Source organism: Thamnophis sirtalis, unplaced genomic scaffold, assembly GCF_051295495.1.
Source record: "Thamnophis sirtalis isolate CommonGarterSnake01/CBP01778 unplaced genomic scaffold, rThaSir2_p1.2 scaffold_9, whole genome shotgun sequence".
Taxonomy (NCBI): Eukaryota; Metazoa; Chordata; class Lepidosauria; order Squamata; family Natricidae; genus Thamnophis; species Thamnophis sirtalis.
The window spans coordinates 7,462,452-7,486,033 of NW_028261389.1; the positions used below are offsets into that span (position 1 = coordinate 7,462,452).

General features: G+C 43.2%; 1 protein-coding gene across 22 annotated transcripts in view; it reads left to right on the forward strand.

Moving 5' to 3' along the window:
- CELF2 (CUGBP Elav-like family member 2) overlaps positions 1 to 23,582 on the forward strand; it is a 669,316-nt gene that overhangs the window by 305,494 nt on the left and 340,240 nt on the right. For 2 of the 22 annotated variants that reach the window (XM_087722736.1, XM_087722738.1), the window contains exon 1: positions 8,146 to 8,638. The exons of 15 other annotated variants lie outside the window; for them this stretch is intronic. In XM_087722736.1, the coding sequence (XP_087578862.1) occupies positions 8,565 to 8,638 (74 nt within the window). In that variant the 5' untranslated portion in view covers positions 8,146 to 8,564. Of the gene's footprint in view, positions 1 to 8,143; positions 8,639 to 10,514; positions 10,861 to 23,582 lie in introns of those variants that run through there. 5 more of the 22 variants (XM_087722726.1, XM_087722723.1, XM_087722740.1 and 2 more) reach the window with 5 other exon arrangements.

The following is a 23,582-nucleotide window of genomic DNA, read 5'->3' on the forward strand; positions in this document are numbered from 1 at the left end:
GGAATGTAGGAGAGAAGGAAGGGGGGAAGGTAGGAGGAAAGGAAGGGGGAAAGGAAGGAGAGGAGGAGAGAAGAAAGGAGGGAAGGAAGCAGGGAAGGAGGAGGGAAGGAGAGAAGGAGAGAAGAAAGGGGGAGGGAAGGGGGAAGGAGGGAGGAAAGGAAGGAGGGGAGGAAGGAGAGTAGGAGAGAAGAAAGGAGGGAAGGAAGGAGGGAAGGAAGGAAGAAGAAGTAGGAATGTTGTAAGATAAGATGGAGTTATGGGATGATAAGAAAGCAATTTAAGTATATTGTCAACTGTAGGGGAAAATTGTTATAAATACATATTATTAATAACAGTTATGAGATCATATAATTGTGAATGTATATATGAAATTAATAAAATTTATTTAAAAAAATATATCCCATAATGCACCCGTTCGCCAATACAGGTAGGTTAGGGTTAGGGTTTAGTGGGGGTGAGATTGAAAAATGTTAGCAACGGGTTCTCTGCCCGGTTCCTAGGTGCTCATGGCCATGGGGGCATGGCCTAGTCAGTTTCCTGCACCACAGCAGCAGGTGGGCATTTTTGCCCTCTCTAGGCTCTGGATGCTTTCTTTGAGCCTCCAGGAAGGTGAAAATTGTCTCTCCCGGGCTCCGGAGGCCGGAAACGGACCTGTTTCTGAACTTCCGGTACTTTTGGTAGGCCCGTTTGTGACCATCCGAGAGCCTCTGCATGGACCCTGCCCTTACCTGGCATGATGAATGGCCTGCATGGCGGGGTGGGTGGGGTCAGCAGTCCTTGTAACTACCGGTTCAGCGAGCCAGATTAAATTTAACATCCAGTTCATCCAAACCAGTCCAAACCGGCTGAATCCTACCCTGATTTTAGTGCCCATTTGAAGTTACATCAACATGTAAAAACCTGGCGGGCTCCCAGACTCCTGGGAGGGGCAGGGTGGGGTGCGCGGGGTCAGCCAGTCCTTGTAACTACTGGTTTGGCGAACCAGATTAAAATTAACATCCAGTTCACCCAAATCGGTTCGAACCGGCTGAATCCCACCCTGATTTTACTGACCATTTGAAGTTGCAACAACACGTAAAAACCTCACAATCGTTTTTCACCCTTACAACCATTCTGGCATTTCCATGGTCATGTGATCCAAATTCAGAAGCTTGGCATTTGATTCGTATTTATGAAGGTTGCCGTATTCCTTCGCCCCCCCCCCCGGGTCATGTGATCTCCTTTTGTGACCTTCTGACAAGCAAAGTTAAAGGGGAAGCCAGATTCACTGAGCAGCCTAGTTACTCACTTAAGAACAGTGCCAAAAAAGCTTGATCGGACTCACTTCACAGTTGCCTTGCAAAGCAACATAAATTGTGGTCGTAAGGCGAGGACTATCGCATCTGTATGCTAATAGCCTCCTGTGGACTTGAATGCATGATATTTATCTATGCTTCCTTGGTATGAATGACGGAAACAGATTCCCTCCATTCTGTGTCATTCCTTGCATTCTGCTCTATTCTTCTTTCATCCATTTCATTTTATTTTCTTGAAAACTCTGCACCCATATACAAAAAAAAAGAAAAGAAAGAAGGAAAGAAAGGAAGGAAAGAAAGAAAGGAAAGGAAGAAAGAAAGAAAGAAAGAAAGAAAGAAAGAAAGAAAGAAAGAAAGAAAGAAAGAAAGAAAGAAAGAAAGAAAGAAGAAAGGGAAAGAAAGAAAAAATCTCAAGACAGCCGAGCTATATTTTATCTCGGAAGATTTGTTTTTCAAAAGTTCCCATCCTCCAACGATACACTTTAAATGCAACTTGGTATGTTGTTTTGAGCTGGCAATTATGTCAGAACATTCAGGAAGTGTGAAGGTTGTGGATAATTAAATTCTGATCTGCCAGTGCGGGATCTGTCAATCCAAATGGAATTCTTCGAGCGGAAGTACGTTTAGCTCCCTCTATATTGATTCTCCAACTTAGATCCTTGTGTGAAGACTTCCAGGTTCGGGGGAGATGGTTCTATTTCCTCACTGGGATCCATCCAGGCTTCCCATGTGACTGAATTATGCCAATTTGCTAAAATATCATGAATCATTAAAAGGACATTCCACCTTGAGCAGGGGGTTGGACTAGAAGACCTCCAAGGTCCCATCCAACTCTGTTATTTCTCTCTCGGCATATAAATTCATTAAATTTACAATTTCTCTTTCTCTCTCTCCCTCTCCCTCCCTCCCTCCCTCCCTCTCTCCCTCTCCCTCTCTCTCTCTCTCTCTCTCTCTCTCTCTCTCTCTCCCCCTTCTTTGACAGCTATATGTACATGTTTGACAAACAAACAAATAAACAAATCATGCAAAAAAAGAGCACGTTTTTATCTTCTAGTTCAACCATGAATACATTTTTCTGCCTCTTGAATACTTTGCCTTGTTTTCATTATATTGCTTTATGGTGGTAAGTCCTAGTGTAATGAAGCAAAGTTCATTTGCTCACACAAAGGCAAGGATTTAGGGGTGCTCATAAGCCTTGTCCCCAATGTTCTGTTAATCGTCAACTATACTCGTTTCGTAACTTAAGGGCTAAGATGCCAAATGAGACTCGGCTTAAGTTACTATACCAATGGGCTTCTGTGATAAGATAAGCCCATTTTCTGCTTCTAGATTCAAAGGTGAAGCAATCTTCATCAGACAAGGTGAATCTTTTTGCTATTTGTATATTAGCCATTGGAGCTGTATATTAGCTAGTTTGGTATTGTTGGAAGAAGTGTCCATCTGGGTTCAGTTCCAAGTGGGGGAGGGAAAGACACTGGGAACATGGAGACTGCTTGGAAAGATGGTTTAATGGTAGACAAGATCACATGGTTTGAGGTCCTGAGCAAAAAGGGAAGAGATGCTGAGAGTACCTGGAGGCTTTATGCCCTCTCTGGGATTTGAGTTTGAGCTTGTATTCTGATTGGTTTCAGACTCCCATGGGACCATGCGGGGGTAACCTTGTAGGTTGTCTGTGTCCTAGGCTTGGTTGACTCCTGCTGGGTGATGATGTAATGAAATAGATTTGGGATTCCTATTAAGGCTCTGCCTGAAGATCTGTGTTATGTAGAATAGACTGATTCTGGCCTTAATGGCCCATTGACAAAGGTAGAGGGGTGGGGCTGAGTTTCTGACTCCCTTTTACGGGAAATATTCTGCCGTTCTAATACCTTCTAAAATATCTCATTTTCCCAGGAGAGGGGTGGGTGCGAACTTCCTACAGTATAATGGTTAAAAGCATCCAGCTAAAAAGCAAGAGACTGGGAGTTCTAGTGCTGCGTTAGGTTGAAAGCCAGCTGAGTGATTTTGGACTGGTCCTTCTCTCTCGGGCCTCAGAAACCATCCCAAAAATCAAGCCAAGAAATCTGCACTGAATTGTCCAGGCAGTTTGTCAGGTATCAAAACTGACTGAAATCCACAATAAATATTACTTGTATTACCCACTAGCTGGATACCCATGCTTCGTGTGTGATCGGGCTATGGAAGAGAAATTCAGTTCACAATCCGTTGGCTCAGTGGTGGTTGGTGACTGAAACACGTAAGGGAATATTGCTCCCACCTCCTTGAGTCCGTCAGCAGTTCCATAGGTGGAAGGCGTAGACATTTAGGTGAGGTACCAAAGTTTAGTACTGTAAGGAGCCCCAGACTGCTCCTGAGTGAAGGAGTGGAATATCTCCCAGTTTGAACTGAGGTAACGGAATGCGAGGCAACTGGCAGTTGGAACAGAGTTCTTTTCAGGTGGGGAGTGTGAGTAGAACTCCTTAGCATCAGAGCATGTTAATTGCTGTATAAGAAATACTAATGATCTGATGGTCATTTCGAAAAATCCTTTCTTAGCAAGCACTTAGAAGCCAAGAGGAACATTCGTGCCAAATTTCAAGTTTGTAGGCTTTACGGTTCTGAAGATTTCCTGATGAGTGAGTGGTATTTGCCATATAAGAACTCGTGGATTATAACATGTTTGCTATGGCAACAGTAAAGGCTCCGGTTGGGTCCAGTACAATTGAGGCAATATTGAATTCCTAACTCCCTGAGAAAGATCTTGGTTTAACCCAATAGCCTCAACACCTTTGGAAATGGTACCCTTGTAACAGAGGTGGGTTCCTACCAGTTCGCACCTATTCGGTAGAACCGATTCGTCAAATCTACCGAACCGGTTAGAAGAGTTTCCACCAGTGGACCCGGAAAGCAGGCCACACCTACAGAAGAGGTTCCAAAAAATTTTGAAACCCACCACTGGCAAGGATCTTGTAACTTGACAGCTTTAAGACTTGCATGCTCCAATGCCAGAGTTTCTGAATAGCTACTTGGACCGACCTAAGTACTAATTCATAATTTCATATCCGGTCACATGGGTGGCAAGCCACTCCCACAAAGGAGGCCACACCCACAGAGTAGGTTCCAACAATTTTTGAAACCCACCCCTGCCTTGTAAATATTTCACTTATTTCATTATTCTTGCTCATCCTTTCCCATCTCTTCCCATGGCTGTTCCTCATTTTATCAAAATCCACATTGCACACAAAGCCGCCACTAACCCATCTTTGGGGCTTGAACTATTTCACCAAACCGCTGATGGGTTGATTGACGATGCTGTATGAGAAAATAACTTATACAGGGGTGGTAATGACGGCCAACAAAACTATAACACAGGATGGTTTTTTTTAAAAAAAATAAGAGAACGGGTTTTTTAGATAGAAGAACAACACGTAGAACAAAAAATGCAACTGAGAATCTCTTTTAATAGTATCAAAGCTTCATTGTTGCATGAATTTATCAAGTATTTCAGCTAATCTAGCCAATTATGTCAGATATAAAAATTCTCCACGTCTGTTCGTACAAGGAAGTGCATATGGTAGTGTGTAAAAGCACGTTAATTTCTTTTTTTTCCCCCATTCTCTGAGCTGAGGCTAAAGGGCTTTTAATTTTAATTGGTTGACTGATTGGAGGTTATAGCCATAGTTTTCCAATGGTCTTAAAGGCACTTCGAGTTTATTTATTTTTTAACTTTGCTGCTTTAATTTGATTGGCTGTTTCAGGTACATAATTCTGGATTTCAGCATCCTAGGGACACCGGGTCAAATAAGGGTGAAAAAAAATTCAGTGAAAACAAAAGGCTACAGGACTAGATTGAAACAATCGGAATATTCAGCAAGGTTTTTAACTCCGTTTTTTTTAAAAAAAAATAGTGTTACTTTCAGCCTACGTTTTAAAATTATGTAATGTTCCCTGCAACTCTATAACCATGTAATCTTACGGAGATAAATTTGCTCGGATGGTGAAATGAAATATTGGCGGAGAATTACAGTTTACTTGAAATTGTTCTATTCATTCGACAGCGTTAAAAGAACTATAACTGTCTGGAAGGTGGCTAGCTTTTTAAACCCCCCCAAAAAAGAGAAGGGGAAAAATATATTTTTTCTTAAAAGTTTTCAGCTAATCTCGTATGTGTCTGATGAAAAGTGGGGTGTAAACATTTGTATAGTTATTTTGATTAAGAGGGTTGAGAAAATATCCATCTATCCATCTATCCATCTATCCATCTATCCATCTATCCATCTATCCATCTATCCATCTATCCATCTATCCATCTATCCATCTATCCATCTATCCATCTATCCATCTATCCATCTATCTATCTATCTATCTATCTATCTATCTATCTATCTATCTATCTATCTATCTATCTTTAAAGGGCAGTTTGCTGAATTTATGCGAAGGAAAGAACCGTCTGCTTAAAATAATGATCCGTCTCAATAGAGCTTTGTTTATTATAATGATTCGCACAGTATTGCTGGTCCTTCGTGATTCCTTGGTATATGCAGTACAGAATCGGCATTTAAGTCCCATGGAAGGTAAAGATTTCCCTCGCACATATGTGCTAGTCGTTCCCGATTCTAGGAGGGACGCAGTGGCTCAGCAACTAAGATGCCGAGCTTGTTGATCAGAAGTTCACAGTTCAGTGGTTCGAATCCCTAGCGCCGCGTCACGGAGTGAGCCGCCGTTACTTGTCTCAGCTTCTGCCAACCTAGCAGTTTGAAAGCATGTAAAAAATGCAAGTAGAAAATTAGGAACCACCTTTGGTGGGAAGGGAACAGTGTTCCGTGCGTCTTTGGTGTTTAGTCGTGCCAGCCACATGACCACGGAGATGTCTTCGGACAGCGCTGGCTCTTCGGCTTTGAAACGGAGACAAGCACAGCACTGAAAGAATCGGCATTAAAGTCCCCTGAAAACAGAACCATAAAATTGTGGGTCTGAAAGAACTTTTAATGACAGACTTCTTTAAAATTATTGTCGAATTAGCAAATTTGTTCTAAGAACATTACTCTCCGCATCCCAAGCAGTAAATGCTAACGTGACACCCGAGGGAAAAAAAATACTTAACAGGTTTACTAGATTTTATACCCAGTGACGGCTTGAATAATATAGTTTCTGAGTTTATTATCCATGTATAATTGAGGGTCCTGAAGAGAGGCATGCAGCATGGACAAATTCATCCCCCCAACTCCCCAAAAATGACCGTCATCCTTTTGATATCAATCAACCCATGGCTGCTTGATAAAGACGCTTTTGATGGGTGTCCTGGATTTCTAAATTTCTGTGAAGTTGAGTTTTGCAAGAAAAAAACCACTTTGATTGTTTGTGTGTGTGTGAGAGAGAGAGAGAGGAGGTGGGGAGGGAGGAAAAGAGAGAAAGGGAGAGAGAAAGGGTGAAGAAAGAGCTTCTCTTGAGGAAGATTTTGTTTTTTCCAACCTTTTAAAATTCTTCCCCTCGGAGGGTCCCTCTTGCAGAGTCTGATCCCTGAGCCACCGGGTCTTTCCAGAGAGTTAGAGGTGGTTCTCCCTTGAAAACTCAAACTACAGATTCAAATTTAGGAATATTCTCCTCCTCTTCCTCCTCCTCCTCCTCCTCCTCCTCCTCCTCCTCCCTCTCTTCCTCTTCCCCTCCTTCCCCTCTCCTTCCTCCCTCCCTCCCCCTCCTTTCTCCCATTTAACTTCCCCTAGCCATCCTCCCTTTACTTCTTTCAACTTTTCCTTCCGTTTTTCTTCCTTCCTTCCTTCTTTCCTTCCTTCCTTCCTCCCCTTCACTTCCCCTCTCCATCTTCTCTTTCCCCATTTCTACTTTTCCTTCCATTTACCCCCTTCCCTTTTCCTCTCCTTTCTTTTCCTCCTCCTCCTCCCACTCTTTCCTCTTTTCCTTTCTCTTCACTTTCCTCCTCCTTTTCCTTCTCCTTTCTCCCTTCAACTTCCCATCTCCTTCCTCCCTTTCCTTCTTTCTCTTTCCTCTTCTCCCCTCCTTCTCATCCCTTCTTTCCTCCTCATCTTCCTCCTCTTTCCTTCCCTTCAACTTCCCCTTTCCACCTCCCTTTCCTCCTTTCTTCTTCCTCTTTTCTCCTCCCTTTCCTTCCTTCTTTCCTCCTCCTCCTTTCTCCCCTTCCCCTCTCCATCCTCCCTTTCCTCCTCCTTCCTCTCCTCTCCTCCATTTCCTTCCTTCTTTCCTCCTCCTCCTTTCTCCCCTTCTCCTCTCCTTCATCCCTTTCCTCCTCCTCCTTTCTCCCCTTCCCCTCTCCATCCTCCCTTTCCTCCTTTCTCCTTCCTCTTCTCTCCTCCATTTCCTTCCTTCTTTCCTCCTCCTTTCTCCCCTTCTCCTCTCCTTCCTCCCTTTCCTCCTCCTCCTTTCTCCCCTTCCCCTCTCCATCCTCCCTTTCCTCCTTTCTCCTTCCTCTTCTCTCCTCCATTTCCTTCCTTCTTTCCTCCTCCTCCTTTCTCCCCTTCCCCTCTCCATCCTCCCTTTCCTCCTCCTTCCTCTCCTCTCCTCCCTTTCCTTCCTTCTTTCCTCCTCCTCCTTTCTCCCCTTCCCCTCTCCTTCCTCCCTTTCCTCCTCCTTCCTCTCCTCTCCTCCCTTTCCTTCCTTCTTTCCTCCTCCTCCTTTCTCCCCTTCCCCTCTCCTCCCTCCCTTTCCTCCTTTCTCCTTCCTCTTCTCCCCTCCTTCTCGTTCCTCCTCCTCCTCCTCCCTCGAACCCAGGGACTGCCCGGCGTGCCTGGCTGCCTGTCGCGGGGGTGGGTGGGGGATGCGGGGGGGGGCCCTCTGGGCCGTCAGGGGTTAAAATCTCGCTGCAGTGGGGAAGAGGAACTCCGCCTCCCGTCCTCAGCACCTGGCGCTCTCCCGGCAGTTGCTGAGCGGCGGAGTCCAGAGCGGGCTGGCGGAGGCGAAGAGGGGGAGAGAATGTGACAAGTGGCGGCGCTCACTGTTGCCTTGGGAGGCCTCCCGCACCTGTCTCGTGGCCAGGAGAGCTGCCGGAGCCCGCCAGGAGCCCCCTGCCTTCCCCCCCTTTGGGTCCAAGCCGGGCAGAAGAAGGAGAAGGAGGAGAAGAAGAAGGGAGGTTGCAGGGATATAGCCAGGGGAGGGGGTTGCCTTTGATCCAAACGAGAGAGAGAGAGAAGAAGAAGAAGAAAGGAAAACAGAGAAAGACAGGAAGCAAAGAAAGAAAGAAAGAAAGAAAGAAAGAAAGAAAGAAAGAAAGAAAGAAAGAAAGAAAGAAAGAAAGAAAGAAAGAAAGAAAGAAGGGACATGACTTCTTCATTCAAGCTGGATTTTCTTCCCGAGATGATGGTCGACAGCCGCTTGCTAGTTTCAGACAGAATGTAAGTACTTTAACCCTCCGATCTTCAGCTCACAGCTCGCTCTCACGCCCGGCCGGGCTCCTTCTCCTCTCCACTCCCCTCCATGGGGGTCTTCCTCTTTTTGGGGAGTGGTCCTCCTTTCTTTCCTTTCTTTTCGGACCGCTTTCCTTGAGGGCTCCGTCAACAAAAGCCGTTTTTTTTTTGCCTTCCCACTCCCCCGTTCGCCCCTTCCGAGGGGCAACTAAGCGGGGGTCGCCAGCGCTGGGGCGGGGTGTGGGGGCAGGAAGCATTCTCATCCCTCCCCCCCAGCCAGCCAGCCGTTCTTTTTCCTGGCCCCTTGCAAATTCTTTTGCTGGTTCTCCGAGGCGCGCGTTGATGGGCGTGCAAGTGTCCGTGTGTGTGTTGCTGTGTGTGTGTGTGTGTGTGTGTGTGTGTGTTTGCGCGTGCATTCCCCCCTTCTTTCCCCCCATCTTCCCCCCCCCGGCTTTGACTGCCTTCTCCCTCACCCACCCACCCCAAAAGCCGGGAACGTTTGATGGGTAACGTATCTCTTATCAGGAACGCCGCTTCTAAAGATAGCTGTGAGGAAGGGAGAGAAAGCGAGAGAGAAAGAAAGAGAGAGAGAGCGGGAGGGAGGGAGAGAAAGAGAGAGAGGGAGGGAAGGAGAGGGAGAGAAGGAGAGAGAGAGGGAGGAAGAGAAAAAGAGGGAGAGGGAGAGAAAAGAGAGAGAGAGAATGAAAGAGAGATAGAGGGAGAGAGAGAGGGGGGAGAGGGACAGACAGACAGACAGAGAAAGAGAGAGAGAGAAGTAGGGATTTATTCTACTTAAATGATGGGCAAAAGCCCATGGAAGGAGGAGGAGAAGGGGGAGAAAAGAAGAATTCTGCAAGAAAAAAACCCCATGCTCTTAAAATGCACTCCAAATGTCTCTACAGATAGCACCCCTTCGGCATCCCCCCCTCCCAAAAAAATGCATTTATTTGGTTCAGAAGGGGGTGCTGTAATTAGTTCAGATTCAGGAGGGGCTGGGGGGGGGGAGAAAACCAGCAAACAGTAAATTAGTTATGGGGATCAACTGCTTGCGAAAGCCAAAGGGAAAAAAAAATGACCTGGTTTTTGTGACAGTATGGAAGAGAAATGAGATCAGGCAATTTGACCCCATTCTTGAATTCTGCAGAATGTAGAGTGTTAATTATTAGGAAGGTGATTCCTGTATGTGGGAAGGAAAAGGAATGGCGAAATCTATTGAGAAATGCTGTCTGCTGGAATTTGAAGAAGACAAATAAGCTTGGGTTAATTCCTCCCCCCCCCTTTTGTTGTTGTTGTTGGTCTTAAAGTTTGATGCATTGGAGGCCAGTCCCTGTTGAGGAAAGCGCCGTTTCTGAGTCTTCTCAAAACAAGGAAAAAGCCCTGCGTTTTAAAACCAAAAAGGAGAGAGAGAGAGAGAGAGAGAGAGATGGAAAGAGAGAGAAGGAGGGAAGGAAGGAAGGAAGGAGAAAAGGAATGGAGGGAGGGAGAAAAGGAGGAAGGAAGGAAAGAAGGAAAGGGAGGAAGGAGGATGGTAGGGAGTAGGGAAGGAAAAGAAAGAGAAAGAAAGGAAGGAGAAAAGGAATGGAGGGAGAGAAGAAGGAATGAGGGAGAAAGGAATGGAGGGAGGGAGAGGAGGAAGGAAGGAAAGAAGGAAGGCAGGAAAGAAGGAAGGAGGAAGGGAGGGAGGGAAGGAAGGAAAAGAAAGAGAGAGAAGGAAGGAGAAAAGAAATGTAGGGAGGTTGGAAGGAAGGAGAAAAGGAAGGGAAGGAGGAATGAGGAAAGGAAAGAAGAAAGAGAGAGAGGAAGGGAAGGAAGGTAGATAGGAAGGAAAACCAAACCATAAGCTTGTCCTGACAGTTATTATTACTATTATTATTATTTGGTTAATCTTTGGTGAGATTCACAGCCTTTGGGACTGGTTGGTAACTCAACAGCTTGAGTCCTAACCAAGGATCTAGATACTGTTAAAATAACGTCGGAGGATATAAGCTGTTCCAAGTAGGGTGGTTTTTTGTAGAGTCAGAATGTTCAAGTCAGGTAAATTTAGAATTTCCAAATAGCCAGGTAGCCCTTTAGGTATTGCTCCAAGGGCTCCAATTACAATCCGGACAACACTCGATTTCTTTTTCCACAGTCACTCAACCTCAATTTGCAAGTCCCAGTATTTTGTGATTTTTTTTCTTGCTGTTTATCTTCAATTCATGCATCACCAGGTATTGCAATGTCAATGAACCACACTTTTTTTTCTTTTCAATTATTGTTATGTCAGGTGTGTTGTAGGCCAAATGCCTGTCAGTCTGGATTCTGAAGTCCCACAAGATCTTTCTCATTCTCTAAAACCTTCTCAACCCGATGGTCCCAGTGGTTTTTGCTGTACTCAAATCCAAACTTTTGGCACCATTTCCAGTGAATAATCTTAGCGACGCGGTCATGGCGTTGCAGGTAGTCAGTTTGTGAAATTTTGCTGCACCCGCTGATCAAGTGGTCGACTGTCTCGTCTTTCTCATTACAGAGGCGACATTTGCTTCTTGGTGGGTAACATGTTGAATTTTTGCCTTCGTGCAGTTTGTGGCTAAGGCTTGTTCTTGAGCTGCCAAAATAAAGCCTTCTATTTCTTTTTTCAGTATTCCTGATCTTAACCAGTTCCAAGTTGTTGTTGTTGTTGTTGTTGTTATTAAAATGAGTTCTTGGGCAGATATGCTTTGAGGGGAAAAATATGTTAAAGGGAGTAACACTGAATTAAACTTTATGCATGGTCCTCAAAAGGACAGTTTGGGTATTTTACTGCTTCTTCACATGATCTTGTCTTGGTCACATTGTTAAATTCATTCAGAGTTCCAACATCTTGATTCTCTGCCGTATGCCCCCCCCCCCCCGGGCCAAAACGGCTTCGCAAAAGCCTTGGATTTCTTGTAGTTCAAAGAGTCCCAGAGAAGAGCTATTTCTGAAATAGCCATCTGTTTTAGCAGCTGCAGATTGCCAAGTTGTTAAAAGGGGGTAGAGGCGAGAGAGAATTCTTATTTAATAACAGTGATCCTTTCTTTCGAACGCATTGTGGAAAATACACTTGTATCTTTGATGGATCCCTTATGTTTTTTCAGAGTCAGATAATCCTGCATTTAGGTTACTGGGTTTATTGGGGTTCGGTATTTTCTGGGGTCCAGATTCTCTGTAATATTGGCCAGAGAGTCTTGACAGAGATGAAGGGGAGTTCAATATCTTCCATCCATGAATGGGGTCCAGATTCTCTGTAATATTGGCCAGAGAGTCTTGACAGAGATGAAGGGGAGTTCAATATCTTCCATCCATGAATGGAAGATCAAAACTCCCAAGCAGTAAGTAGAAAGAATATCCAGACACAAATCCTTGATTTCTATATTCTGCCACGCTTCGGGTTACACAATCTTCTTTCCAACGCTCAACTTAGTGATTAAAAAAAAGAGATAATGGCTAATAAACCCCTCTGAACCCTGACCCCTCTATAGTGGTTTGTGAACTGGTCGCCTTCAATTTATGGAAATGCTTCCTTAATTGACCCAAGGCATTAAATTCTTCCCAAAACCAGCTTTGTTGGTGTTTAAAAATTTCTCGAGAAACCACAGTTATTTCAAAGCTGTTGTTATGGCCGGTTGCAAAGTTAGCCAGATGTTTGTGTTGGATTTGGCATGTTTGTTGTTGTTGTTGTTGTTGTTGTTGTTATTATGTTAATCTTTGGTGAGATTCACAGACTTTGGGGCTGGTTGGTAGCTCAACAGCTCGAGTCCTAACCAAGGACCTAGGAACTGTTAAGGTAACGTCGGAGGATATAAGCTGTTCCAAGTAGGGTGGTTTTTTGTAGAGTCAGAATGTTCAAGTCCGATAAATTTAGAATTATTATTATTATTATTATTATTATTATTATTATTATATTTTTGCTGAGATTCACAGCCTTCGGGGCTGGATGGTAGCTCAACAGCTTGAGTCCTAACCAAGGACCTAGGACTTATTATTATTATTATTATTATTATTCAATTGTATCACAGCGGCCAGTTGTTTCGCCAGATTATTATTATTATTATTATTATTATTATTATTATTATTATTATTATTATTATTATTATTGACTTACGGTACACTCATTCTATACCGCCGGTTGAACGTAAGGCGAAGTTATATTTGCTCTGATAAAGCTTTCCTCTGTTTCCCTCCCATCCTGCAGTGAAGAAACCCAAATTGTATCTGTGACAATTCTTCTATCGTGTGTGTGTGTGTGTGTGTGTGTGTGTGTGTGTGTGTGTGTGTGTTTCGATCTTATTGTGTGATCTCATCCTAAGGGCAAAATGGAATTTGCTGAAAGAACTGCAAAGATGGGTCCTTGTTTTGGAACTGCCAACCCAACAAGGGTAATTAATGCGAAATGTTGGTCATCGGCTAGGAATGACTGGAGAGGCAACTTCGTGTGGCCCTTGAGTTTAAATGAGAACCGATTGAAGGTGTTGTGCCATCCGTAGAGGACTGGGAAAGCATGCTCAGAAGGACAGGATGGCACCTCATTCCATCCAGGAAGCCTTTGAAGTCAACCGTAAGGATGATTGAAAAATGTGCGACGCCTGATTGCCCACGAAAAAAATCATTTACAATCATGTTGCCCTTTTCGATAGTCCATTGCAGATGCTCACAATGATATCTCCGAACTACACTCCCCCCACCCCTCACCCCCAGATCTCTCTTCGGTGCCTGTTGAGTGAGCTGCTTGAAACGTCGAGGTTTCCTTTCTTATGGAAGGGCGCTATCTGTTTGAATCGCCAAGTGTGGGAATTAATACGAAGGGGATAGAAAAAGAGACAGGAACGGAATCCAAGGATTGTGCCCTCTGCCTGCCTAAACCTTGACCACAGAATGGGATCTTTTGTGACAGGTCTAAATGATTTTTTTGGGGGGGGGGATAAAATCTAAGCGATAACTAGAGATGGACGGGAAAGGGTTGGGTTAATGCTATGACCCTTTCGTATGGCTTCCCATCGAGTTATATTTTTTTTTTAAAAAAAAAGGATTTTGATCCTGGGCGTTAATGCCTACGTTTTCGTGGGTTAAATTCGGATCAGCTTGAAATCGGTTTGAATTCCCTGCTATTTCTTTCAGCCCTGGAAGCCCTGATTTTGGCAGAATTAGAAACAAAACCGAATTCAAGCCATCTCTTTTTATCAATTTTGGATTCATTTCTTGCCGGGTTAATCATATCCCAGTTGTTATTCATCGAATAAGGTGGCTGTGTTCTAATACTTGTTTTCTTGGGCTTCGGGTACTAATTCTAAAGCTATATGTGGTTTAATTCTTTCTCCCCCCCCCTCCCTCCCCAAGAAGTAGCTACTGCCACAGTCTGGGCAAAATAAGCAGGACAAGGAAGTTTAGAGGTTCAGTCTCATGCAATACCATCTGTGGGAAAGGCCAACCTTCAAGCGTGGTCATGAAGAAGTAGAATTCTCAATTATATCTCCTTGATTTTTTTAAAAAAATGCTCGCTCGGTGATGACGTCTTGGCCAGAGATCCCAAAACCCATAGCTATTTAGAAGCCATGTCCAACCTTATCTTTGGAAGTTGTAGGCTATTCTACTTCCAACACTGGAAGGACACCAGAGATGACAATTCCATCCCTCCTGATCCCACTGATTTCTTTAGTGGCACAAATTTAATCCTTTCATAGGAGTAAAACAGGTCAAACTGGCCTTGGTCTTTTCTACCGCTGCTTCCAATTATTTTGGAATAAGAGTCACCTGGATCCAAAGAAACACCATCATTTTTGCTATTTGGCGGGATGGGTGGGGAACATCTCCCTGTACCGATTGTATGTGCGTATGGTGCGGTGCTTCTTTCTTTATTAGCCTGGCTCAACCAAAAATAGATTGGGGAAAAAAGTAGATAAAGTCACTGCGTTGTTGCAAAGCATCAGGGGAGCGAAGGGAGGAACAATCTGCAAATGGATAGTATTAGTATTTAGTATTTAATCAATGTATAGGCCGCCCAATCCCGAAGGACTCCGGGTGGATAGATAGCCAGATGTTTCAGGTACGCAGTCCAAAGGTGTTTTTTTTTCAAGATGGAGAACTGTTTGTTGGAATACCTTACTCAGTTGTAAGTATCAAGTTACTTCTTGCACCCTGGGACTTTTATTTATTGCAAAGAGCCAGAGAGAGACAGACGATATCTTTGTTTAGTGGGCCATTGATCTCAAAGAGGACTGTGTTATCTTGAGCAAACTCACTTAAATCAGATAAACAGATTCTGCCTACATCTCGTGATTTCTTTATTTATTTATTTACACGAAGGCTACCTTTTTTACCTTGGGGAGGTCCGCAAACATGCTTATTTATAGGAAAGAATGCGTTCTTTTTGGTTGAAATAACTAAAAAAAAAAAGCACCATTATGTAGCTGCCACATCCGTGGTTGGTTCTGGATGAGATTGATTGCCCGCCTGCGGTTTATCACCACAGCTGTTATCGATTTTGAGAAATGGCAACCTTGATAACCGACTTGGGTATTTGGACAAGATTTACTATCGGAGACCCGAGGCCGCCAACCTCTTTCCATCACCATTACCACTACAAAGATCTCAAAACCAATCCGTCATTGGCAAATGGGATGGAGTTTTCTGCTTCGGCGGTTCAAAATTGCAGTTATCGAAGTTGGATATTGCATCAGAGAAATATCATGAGGCTTTCGAGATGCCCCTGGGAAGAAAAAAAACCGAGCCTTTGAAATGAGTCTTTGAATTCCCTTGTGTCATCTCGAGATGGATCAAATTCTTTCTCTTCTTTTTTTTTTTTTCATCCCGTGCCCTAATCCTAATTCCACAGCAGTCGGCAATGTATTTGTGGAGATGGTGCATTTTCCTCTTACAATATTAGCAGGACTAGAGGAGTTAATTTATCTCTATAGGAGATGATTGTCTGCAAAGCATATTTGTTGAGGGGGAAAAAATCTGCTAGAAATTCCTTTGGAATGAAACCTTTTGTAGGTTAACTGCAAAGCTGAAATGTTCAAGTGCATATAAAAATAGTAAACTGCCAAAAAGGCATTGCAAAAAGACTTTGATAATCCCTACATATACAAACACACACACACACACACACACACACACACACACACACAACCTCTTTAGTGCCTACTGCTTGAAGGAAAGCACGTCCCTTGTTATCAGCTGTTTGTTTGATTTCTGGTTTCTTATCGTATGTATGTTTGCATTTTGGCAGGCAGTTCTATCATTGATCCCGGTAGCTGTATCTCTTCAAATTGTTACATATAAATTGTGGGTTAATCGCTTCCATTCCCTTTATGGGCTATTGATGCAAATCTTGAGAAAAAAGGGGGGGGGGGTTTAATATAAAGAATGGAAATTAAAAGTTTCAAAACTGATTAGGTAACTCATGATAGGTAGATAGGTAGGAAGGAAGATAGATAGACAGACAGACAGACGAGAGAATAGATAAGAGAGAGAGGGAGGGATATACAATACAGATAGATAGATAGATAGATAGATAGATAGATAGATAGATAGATAGATAGATAGATAGATAGATGATAGATAGATAGATAGATAGATAGATGATAGAGATAGATATAGATAGATAGATAGATAGATAGATAGATAGATAGATAGATAGATAGATGATAGAGATAGATAGATAGATAGATAGATAGATAGATAGATAGATAGATAGATAGATAGATAGATAGATAGATAGATAGATAGATAGACAGACAGACAGACAGACAGACAGACAGACAGACGATAGGATAGATGAGATAGAGAGATAGAGAGACAAGAGAGAGATGGATGGATAGACAGAGACAAACAGAGATAGGATAGATAGATAGATAGATAGATAGATAGATAGATAGATAGATAGATAGATAGATAGATAGATAGATAGATAGATAGATAGAATATAAATAGACAGACAGACAGACAAACAGGAGATAAGATAGATGAGAGAGAGAGAGAGAGAGAGAGAGAGAGAGAGAGATAGGAGAGAGATGGATGGGTAGACAGAGACAGACAGGATAGAGATAGATTAGGTAGGTAGGTAGGTAGGTAGGTAGGTAGGTAGGTAGGTAGGTAGGTAGATAGATAGATAGATAGATAGATAGATAGATAGATAGATAGATAGATAGATAGATAGATAGATATGACAGCAGAACTTTCGTCCTTTTCCTATTCTTATAATTGTTATATAATAACAAGGTCCACAATGTTGATTTTACTTGGAATAATTGCTACATTCACAGAAGGTTATTATTAATAATCATTAGTATTATTGATAATGGTGCTGCCACTGTAATTATGCCTGTGAATCTCAGCATAATAAATAATTAAATCAAATGAGCCACTGACTTATAAACAACTGAGAAGAAGGGAGAAAACATATGAGATTAGAGGAAATTGGAGGATCTTTTATTTTTGCAAAAAAACAACACGCAATATTTTATTCAGCGATGGAATTGCATTGTTTTTACAACATAACCGTTTCCACCTATTAAATGCATGGCATCTTGCTATCATCTTGCTTTTTCTCTTGTTTTCCCTTTCTCCAAATTAAACCTTAAGGACTCACAGAGTTTATTTACTTTTATTAAAAAAGAACATTTTAAATGTTCTAAATATTTCAAAGTGGGATGCAGCATTTGATCTAATTGCCTGGTATTTTATGGTTCGATTTCATGGAGGCAATCAAGCACCGTAATTAATCCTCAATGTGCTTTAAAATAGACAAATAAATAAATAAAAGTGCCGGGAACGATAGAATGGAAATATAGAATGCAAGGAGCATTTTTAAGAATTCATGCAACGTGAGGTATGCACGGGATAGCTCCGAAAACTGATCTTATTAGAACAGGAATTTGATGCGTCATCAAAGAGGTATATATCATGCCAAAAATCTCTGATTCAGTTCCGAATTTGTATGCTTCTCTTTTGGTTTTGATCTGATCTGATTATTCCTTTTTCTGGTGGTCCTGTGTCATAGATTTGGGGGTGGGGTGGTGGTGGAAGTGATGTCCGAACATTGTAATGAGAATGGAATGGAATGTAAGGGGAGGGGGAGAGAGAGGAGAAGGAGAGAAAGAGGAGAGGAGAGGAATAGAACAGAACAGAACAGAATTCTTTATTGGCCAAGTGTAATTGGACGCACGAGGAATTTGTCCCTGGTGCGTAAGTCCTCAGTGTACATACAACCAACAAAGTGATAAATCACAACATACAATCTCAAATCATAAGATAAAACCGACAAAGTGATAGCCATCAGATACCGATAGGGGTAGATAATAATAGGTAACGTAGCTAGGTAGGTAATGGGAAGGAGAAGAGTAATACAGCCCTACCACATGGGTCAATATCCTTAGGCATAAGATGGTGGGAAGTTGGGGTTCAGCAGAGTGATGGCGTTTGGGGAAAAACTATCCTTGGGTCTAGTTGTCTTGATGTGCAGTGCTCCATAGCTTCTTTTTAAGGGTAAAAGTTGAAACAATTTATGTCCAGGATGCGAGGGGTAACAGTAGGTATTTTCTCAGCCCTCTTTCTGACTCACGCAGTATACAGGTCCTCAATGGAAGGCAGGCTGGTTGCAATTGGGGCGGGGTTCCCCTCTCCTTTTTTTTTGCAATCTTAACTCCCCATTGTTGTCTGTGCCTGTCCTGCTTGGTTGCGGAGCCAAACCAGACAGTCCCAGAGAGGTACGAATGACAGACTCAAATCATTCCTCTGCAGAACTCTATCAGCGTCACCTTGAGATCATCCAATTGACTCTAAAATGCTTGAGGTGACGATAAGGAATCTGTTTGGAAAATTAAAAAAAGGGGAAAAAAACTAATTAGAACCACAGCACCGGCCCCCGGTGAAGCAATTGCGGGATGATGATTCTCATTTTGGAATTGTGTCTTTAATTGCTTCAGCCACAATTCCCAAGATCAATGCCGGGTGGAGAGAAAACATTCTATTGTATGAGATCTTGGCGGTTTTGGGGAGAAAGATCACGGTGACTGGAGGTAGCTGAGTGGATTTGCAACGGTTTGATACCCCCAATCCTTGCTACTTCCAGGCTGAGGGGAGAAAGATCTGGTCTGAAATCCTGTAGAGGCAGTCCCCGACTTACGACAGCTCGTTTAGCGACCGTTCAAAGTGACAACAGCATTGAAAATAGTGACTTATGATTTACAAATGTTGCGGCATCTCCATGGTCATATGATAAAATTTTGGATGCTTGGCAACTGACTCATATTTATGACGGTTGCAGTGTCCCAGGGCCATGCAACCTTCTGAGAAGTAAACTCAATGGGGGGAGCCAGATTCACTTAACGACCGTGTTACTAATTTAACGACTGCAGTGATTCACTTAACAGCTGTGGCAAGAACAGTCATAAAATGGGGCAAAATTCACTTAACAAATGTCTCGCTTCACTACAGAAATTTTGGCCTCAATTGTGGTCATAAATTGAGGACTACCCATATATACATACATACATACATACATACATACATACATACATACATACGTACGTATGTAACCAATCTGTTGCAATACACCTAGAATATGAAATACACTTATTTTTATTTATGTATTTTATTTATTTATTTGGGATCATTTTAGAACGAGTGTTTCCATGCATCTGTCTTGTCTCATTTTTCCCACAACTCTGATTATAAAAGAAAACTTTATAAACTCAGTGCATATTAAAATAATCTTAAAATGGATTTTTCTCACATCGGGGATATTTCGAGAGCTGAGAACTATGTCAGAACATTTGCAATGTGTGAAAGCTGGTGGGCACCTAACATTCTGCTTCATTTTTATTTTATTTTTTGGTCAGAGCATTAACACCCCGGATTAAAATTGCATTCCATGAGTCTGCTGTTCTGACCGAGGCTTCCCAAGAGCAGGAAGCAAACATCTGGTCCCGACAAAAAACCCTTTTATTAATTGACTGTGAATTTTGCTCATTCACATCCAGCAAAGCCTTTGAAGGGAGGATTTACAGTCACAGACCTTCTCTGGCTTGGAAAGCTGACAGGCCGATATCTGCAAAACCTGGCAAGGAGTCTCAGAGAGTCACGAACCAATGAAGCAAACTAATTGCCTCCTTCAAACTCCACTCCCCTTTTGCTCCTCTTTTATTCCCTCTGGGAGGGGCCATTCATCGTCCCCCTGTGGCCTTACTCCCAAGTTGACCCCTGTTCTTTAGCTGTTCCCTTCATCTGGCAACTCTGTGCATGCGCACACTGGGAACAGGCTCCAGCTGTTTGTCTGCCTCACTGATGTCCGACTCTGAAGGCAGCTGATAACTGGCATACGCCTCTGGCCCCCTCTCTGCCTCCGACACAGAGCCCTCATCAGAGCCTTCCCCAGACTCCAGGACTGGCCCATGTTCCTCCCCAACCTCCTCACTGTCTGAATCTGCCGCCAGCTCCGTTGGCGACTGGCGGGCCACAACATCCGCATCAAAAGTTGACTCTACAGGATTGTATTTCTCAAAAATGTCAGATGGGATGGGCCGTTCCAAGGCTGCATTTCAACAACAATGAGCCTTTTATATACAGGGAATCCTCGGCTTATGACCACCGTTGAGAACCAAAATTTCTCTCTCTAAAGGAGATATTTGTTAAGTGAGCGTTGTTCCATTTTAACGACCTTTCTTGTCACAGTTGCTAAGTGAATCATCACAGTTGTTCAATTAGGGTTGTTCTGTGAATCTGGCTCGCCCCCCCCCCCCGGCTTCGCTTGTCAGAAGGAGATGACCTCTGGACCCTGCAACCGTCATAAATACAAGTCGGTGGCCAAGCGCCTGAATTTTGATGACCTGTCCGTAGGGATGCCCGCACCCGTCGTAAGTGTGAAAAACAGTCTTAAGTCACTTTGGTCATTTCGCCGTTGTAACTTTGAATGGTCGCTAAATGAAACGTCGTAATTTGAGGACTCTCTGTTGTAAATCGAGGACTATCAGATGGACAATCGTGAATTTAATGGGCCACACCAAGCTAATGTTAAGAAACAAGGAGATTTTGAGATAAGCTTTAGCCCGATATTTTATTTACAGTGAATGAGGTTGGGGAGTTGTTTCAGATGTGGTCCTTTCTCCCCCCCCCCCCCCCAAAAATATATATCCTAAAGCCCAATATGTTATTCCATCTGGAAGATTCAAATTGACAGTTGATTTCATTGCAAAAACATGTTTCTGTCCTTCCTTGCCAGCGTTTTCCCTTTTGTTCACAGCTTGATGCCCTTCAGATAATAACATTAAAAATGATAACAGGAGTAATGTGATTGCTTGGTATTTAAAACGCCATTAAAAACCAGCCCATGCTTTATGGGGTTTTTTTTTTCCTTCGCTTAATCATGCTATATTCTAATGTATAAGGAGGAGGAATTTATAAACCGCCTGATGATGTTGCTGAACTACATTTCCCAGCATACTCCTTGCAGACAGCTGGTCATTTGCATCCTTTTAGAGAGTCGTCGAGGCCACTTGGAGATTTATCTGCGTCACCCGAGTAGTTAACTGTTTATCTGTTTAACTGTTTATTAAATTTATAGGCCGCCCAATCCCGGGGGATTCCTGGTGGCTTACAGAAACAGACATCAAAAAAGATTAAAAACAGATAAAACATGACAAATTTTAAAAAAGAGACATAACATGCACCCAATCTAAGCGGGGCTGGACCTCAATCCAGAGGTCAACAGCCCCAGGCCTGCCGAATAGCCAGGTTTTAACAGCTTTTCGGAAGGCCATGAGAGTGGGTAGGGTCCGGATCTCTGGGGGTAGCTCATTCCATAGGGCCGGAGCGGCAGATCGATGTCTAAGTGGCCTCAAGGACTCTCTAAAAGGATGCAAATGACCAGCTGTCTGCACAGAGTATACGTCCTTCCATCACCGTCCAGTCAGAACTGAAGAAGGTTCTTGGGTGAGAAGCGAAACCTCTTCAAAGAAAAAACAGAAAGTCCAGTTGCCTCCTGGAAAAGCATCTTTGGGACAACCATGGTCTGGATGACTGAGAATGCCATCTCCCCTTTTGCAAAAAAAAACACCCATGCCTGCAATTAACATTAAACACATGTTGGATTCTAAACCTCAGGTAGTCCTCCACTTATGACAGTTGGGACCAGAATTGCTGTGGCTAAGTGAAGCACGCTTGATTTTAGGACATTTTTTTTGCCACAACTGTTAAGCAAATCCCTGCAGTTGTTAACTGAATCAGGTGGTCGATAAGCGAACCCAGCTTCTCTCGTCGGCTGTGCTCGTTGGAAGCCATTTGGGAAAGAAGCAGATGAGGTCACGTGACCCCCGAGATGCTGGCACCATCATAAATGGACAGGAAGGACAGGACGTTCTAGAAAATTCCTCCTTGTATCAATGACCAATACAAGTGGCCTATGAGAATTTTCCTCTTAGGTTTTGTTGCTACATTTATTTAAAAAATAGTTCCATGTGATATGAGCACCTTCTTTTTAAAGAAATCTCACTGTTGTTCAACGCTGAACACATCCAATTCTTTGTTCCAAAGGTTTTATTTCTTTTAAAAAACACAAATATTTCATCATTCGTCAATCATTAAAACATTGAAGTACAATTTTTTTTGTGTGCCCTTCCCTCCCTCCACCCCCCAACCCCCTTCCTCCTTCCCCCCCGACTTCCCAGAACCCGTACACGGTATGGATTTTTAACAAACAGAATCTAAAATCTATTGAGAAAAAAGAAATAAAGAAATTAATGACATTCTACATTGACCTTAGCTTCTTCTTACTGAACTAACTTTAAACAGTTTAAATCATTTCTGATCTTAAGCATAGGCTAACTGGAATTTCTTGGTCCCGTATTTATTTTGTATATAGTCAATCCATTTTTTCCAGTCTCGTTTATATCTCTCATTTGAGTGATCTTTAAGATATGCCGATATTTTAGCCATCTCGGCTAAGTTTGTGACTTTCAATGTCCATTCTTGGATTGTAGGCAAGTCTTCCTTCTTCCAGTATTGCGCCACCTTCTTCCAGTATTGCGCCACCCACATCCAATTCTTCATGGTCCCATGGACCATACATGCAGGCCAGTGGTGGGTTTCAAATTTTTTTTAGAATCTCTTCTGTAGGTGTGGCCTGATTTATGGGAGTGGCTTGCCGGCCATGTGACCGGGAGGGAGTGGCTTGCCAGCCATGTGACCGAGTGGGCATGGCTTGGCAGTCATGTGACTGGGTGGGAGTGGCCAACTTGTAAAATGTGGTGAAACTCACTTAACAACGCTCTTGCATAGCAACCAAAATGTTGGCTCAGGAACTCTGGCATTGATGCACGCAAGTCTTAAAGCTGTCAAGTTACAAGACCCTTGCACCCCAACCCTTTAGGGAAAAAAAACCCAGGGGTGTTCAAAATTGACAGCTTTAAGACTTGTGGACTTCAACTCCCAGAATTCCTCCTCCAGTCATGTTGGCTCAGAAACTCTGGCATTGAAGTGTGCAAGTCTTAAACGTGTCAAGTTACAAGGCCCTTGCACCCCTAATCCTTAAGAAAAAAAAACCAGGAGTGTTCAAACTTGGCAGCTTTAAGACTTGTGGACTTCAACTCCCAGAATTCCTCCTCTCGCTCTTCATCTTGATGATGTGCGGACGGGCGGGGGGAGAGAGCTGGAACCGGTTCTAAATGGCACTGTAGATTTGTGGAACCTCTTCTATAGAAGAGGTTAGAACTGGAAGGAACCTACCCCTGATGTAGGCCTCCCTGACCTCCACTGTCTTCCAGAGTTTGTCCAAATTCATGTTCGTGGCTTTGATGACACTATCTAACCATCTCATCCTCTGCTGTCCTCCTTCTCCTTTTGCCTTCCATCTTTCCCAACATCGGGGCCTTTTCCAAGGAGTCCTTCCTTCTCATTTGGTGGCCCAAAGTATTTGATCTTCAGCTTAAGGATCTGT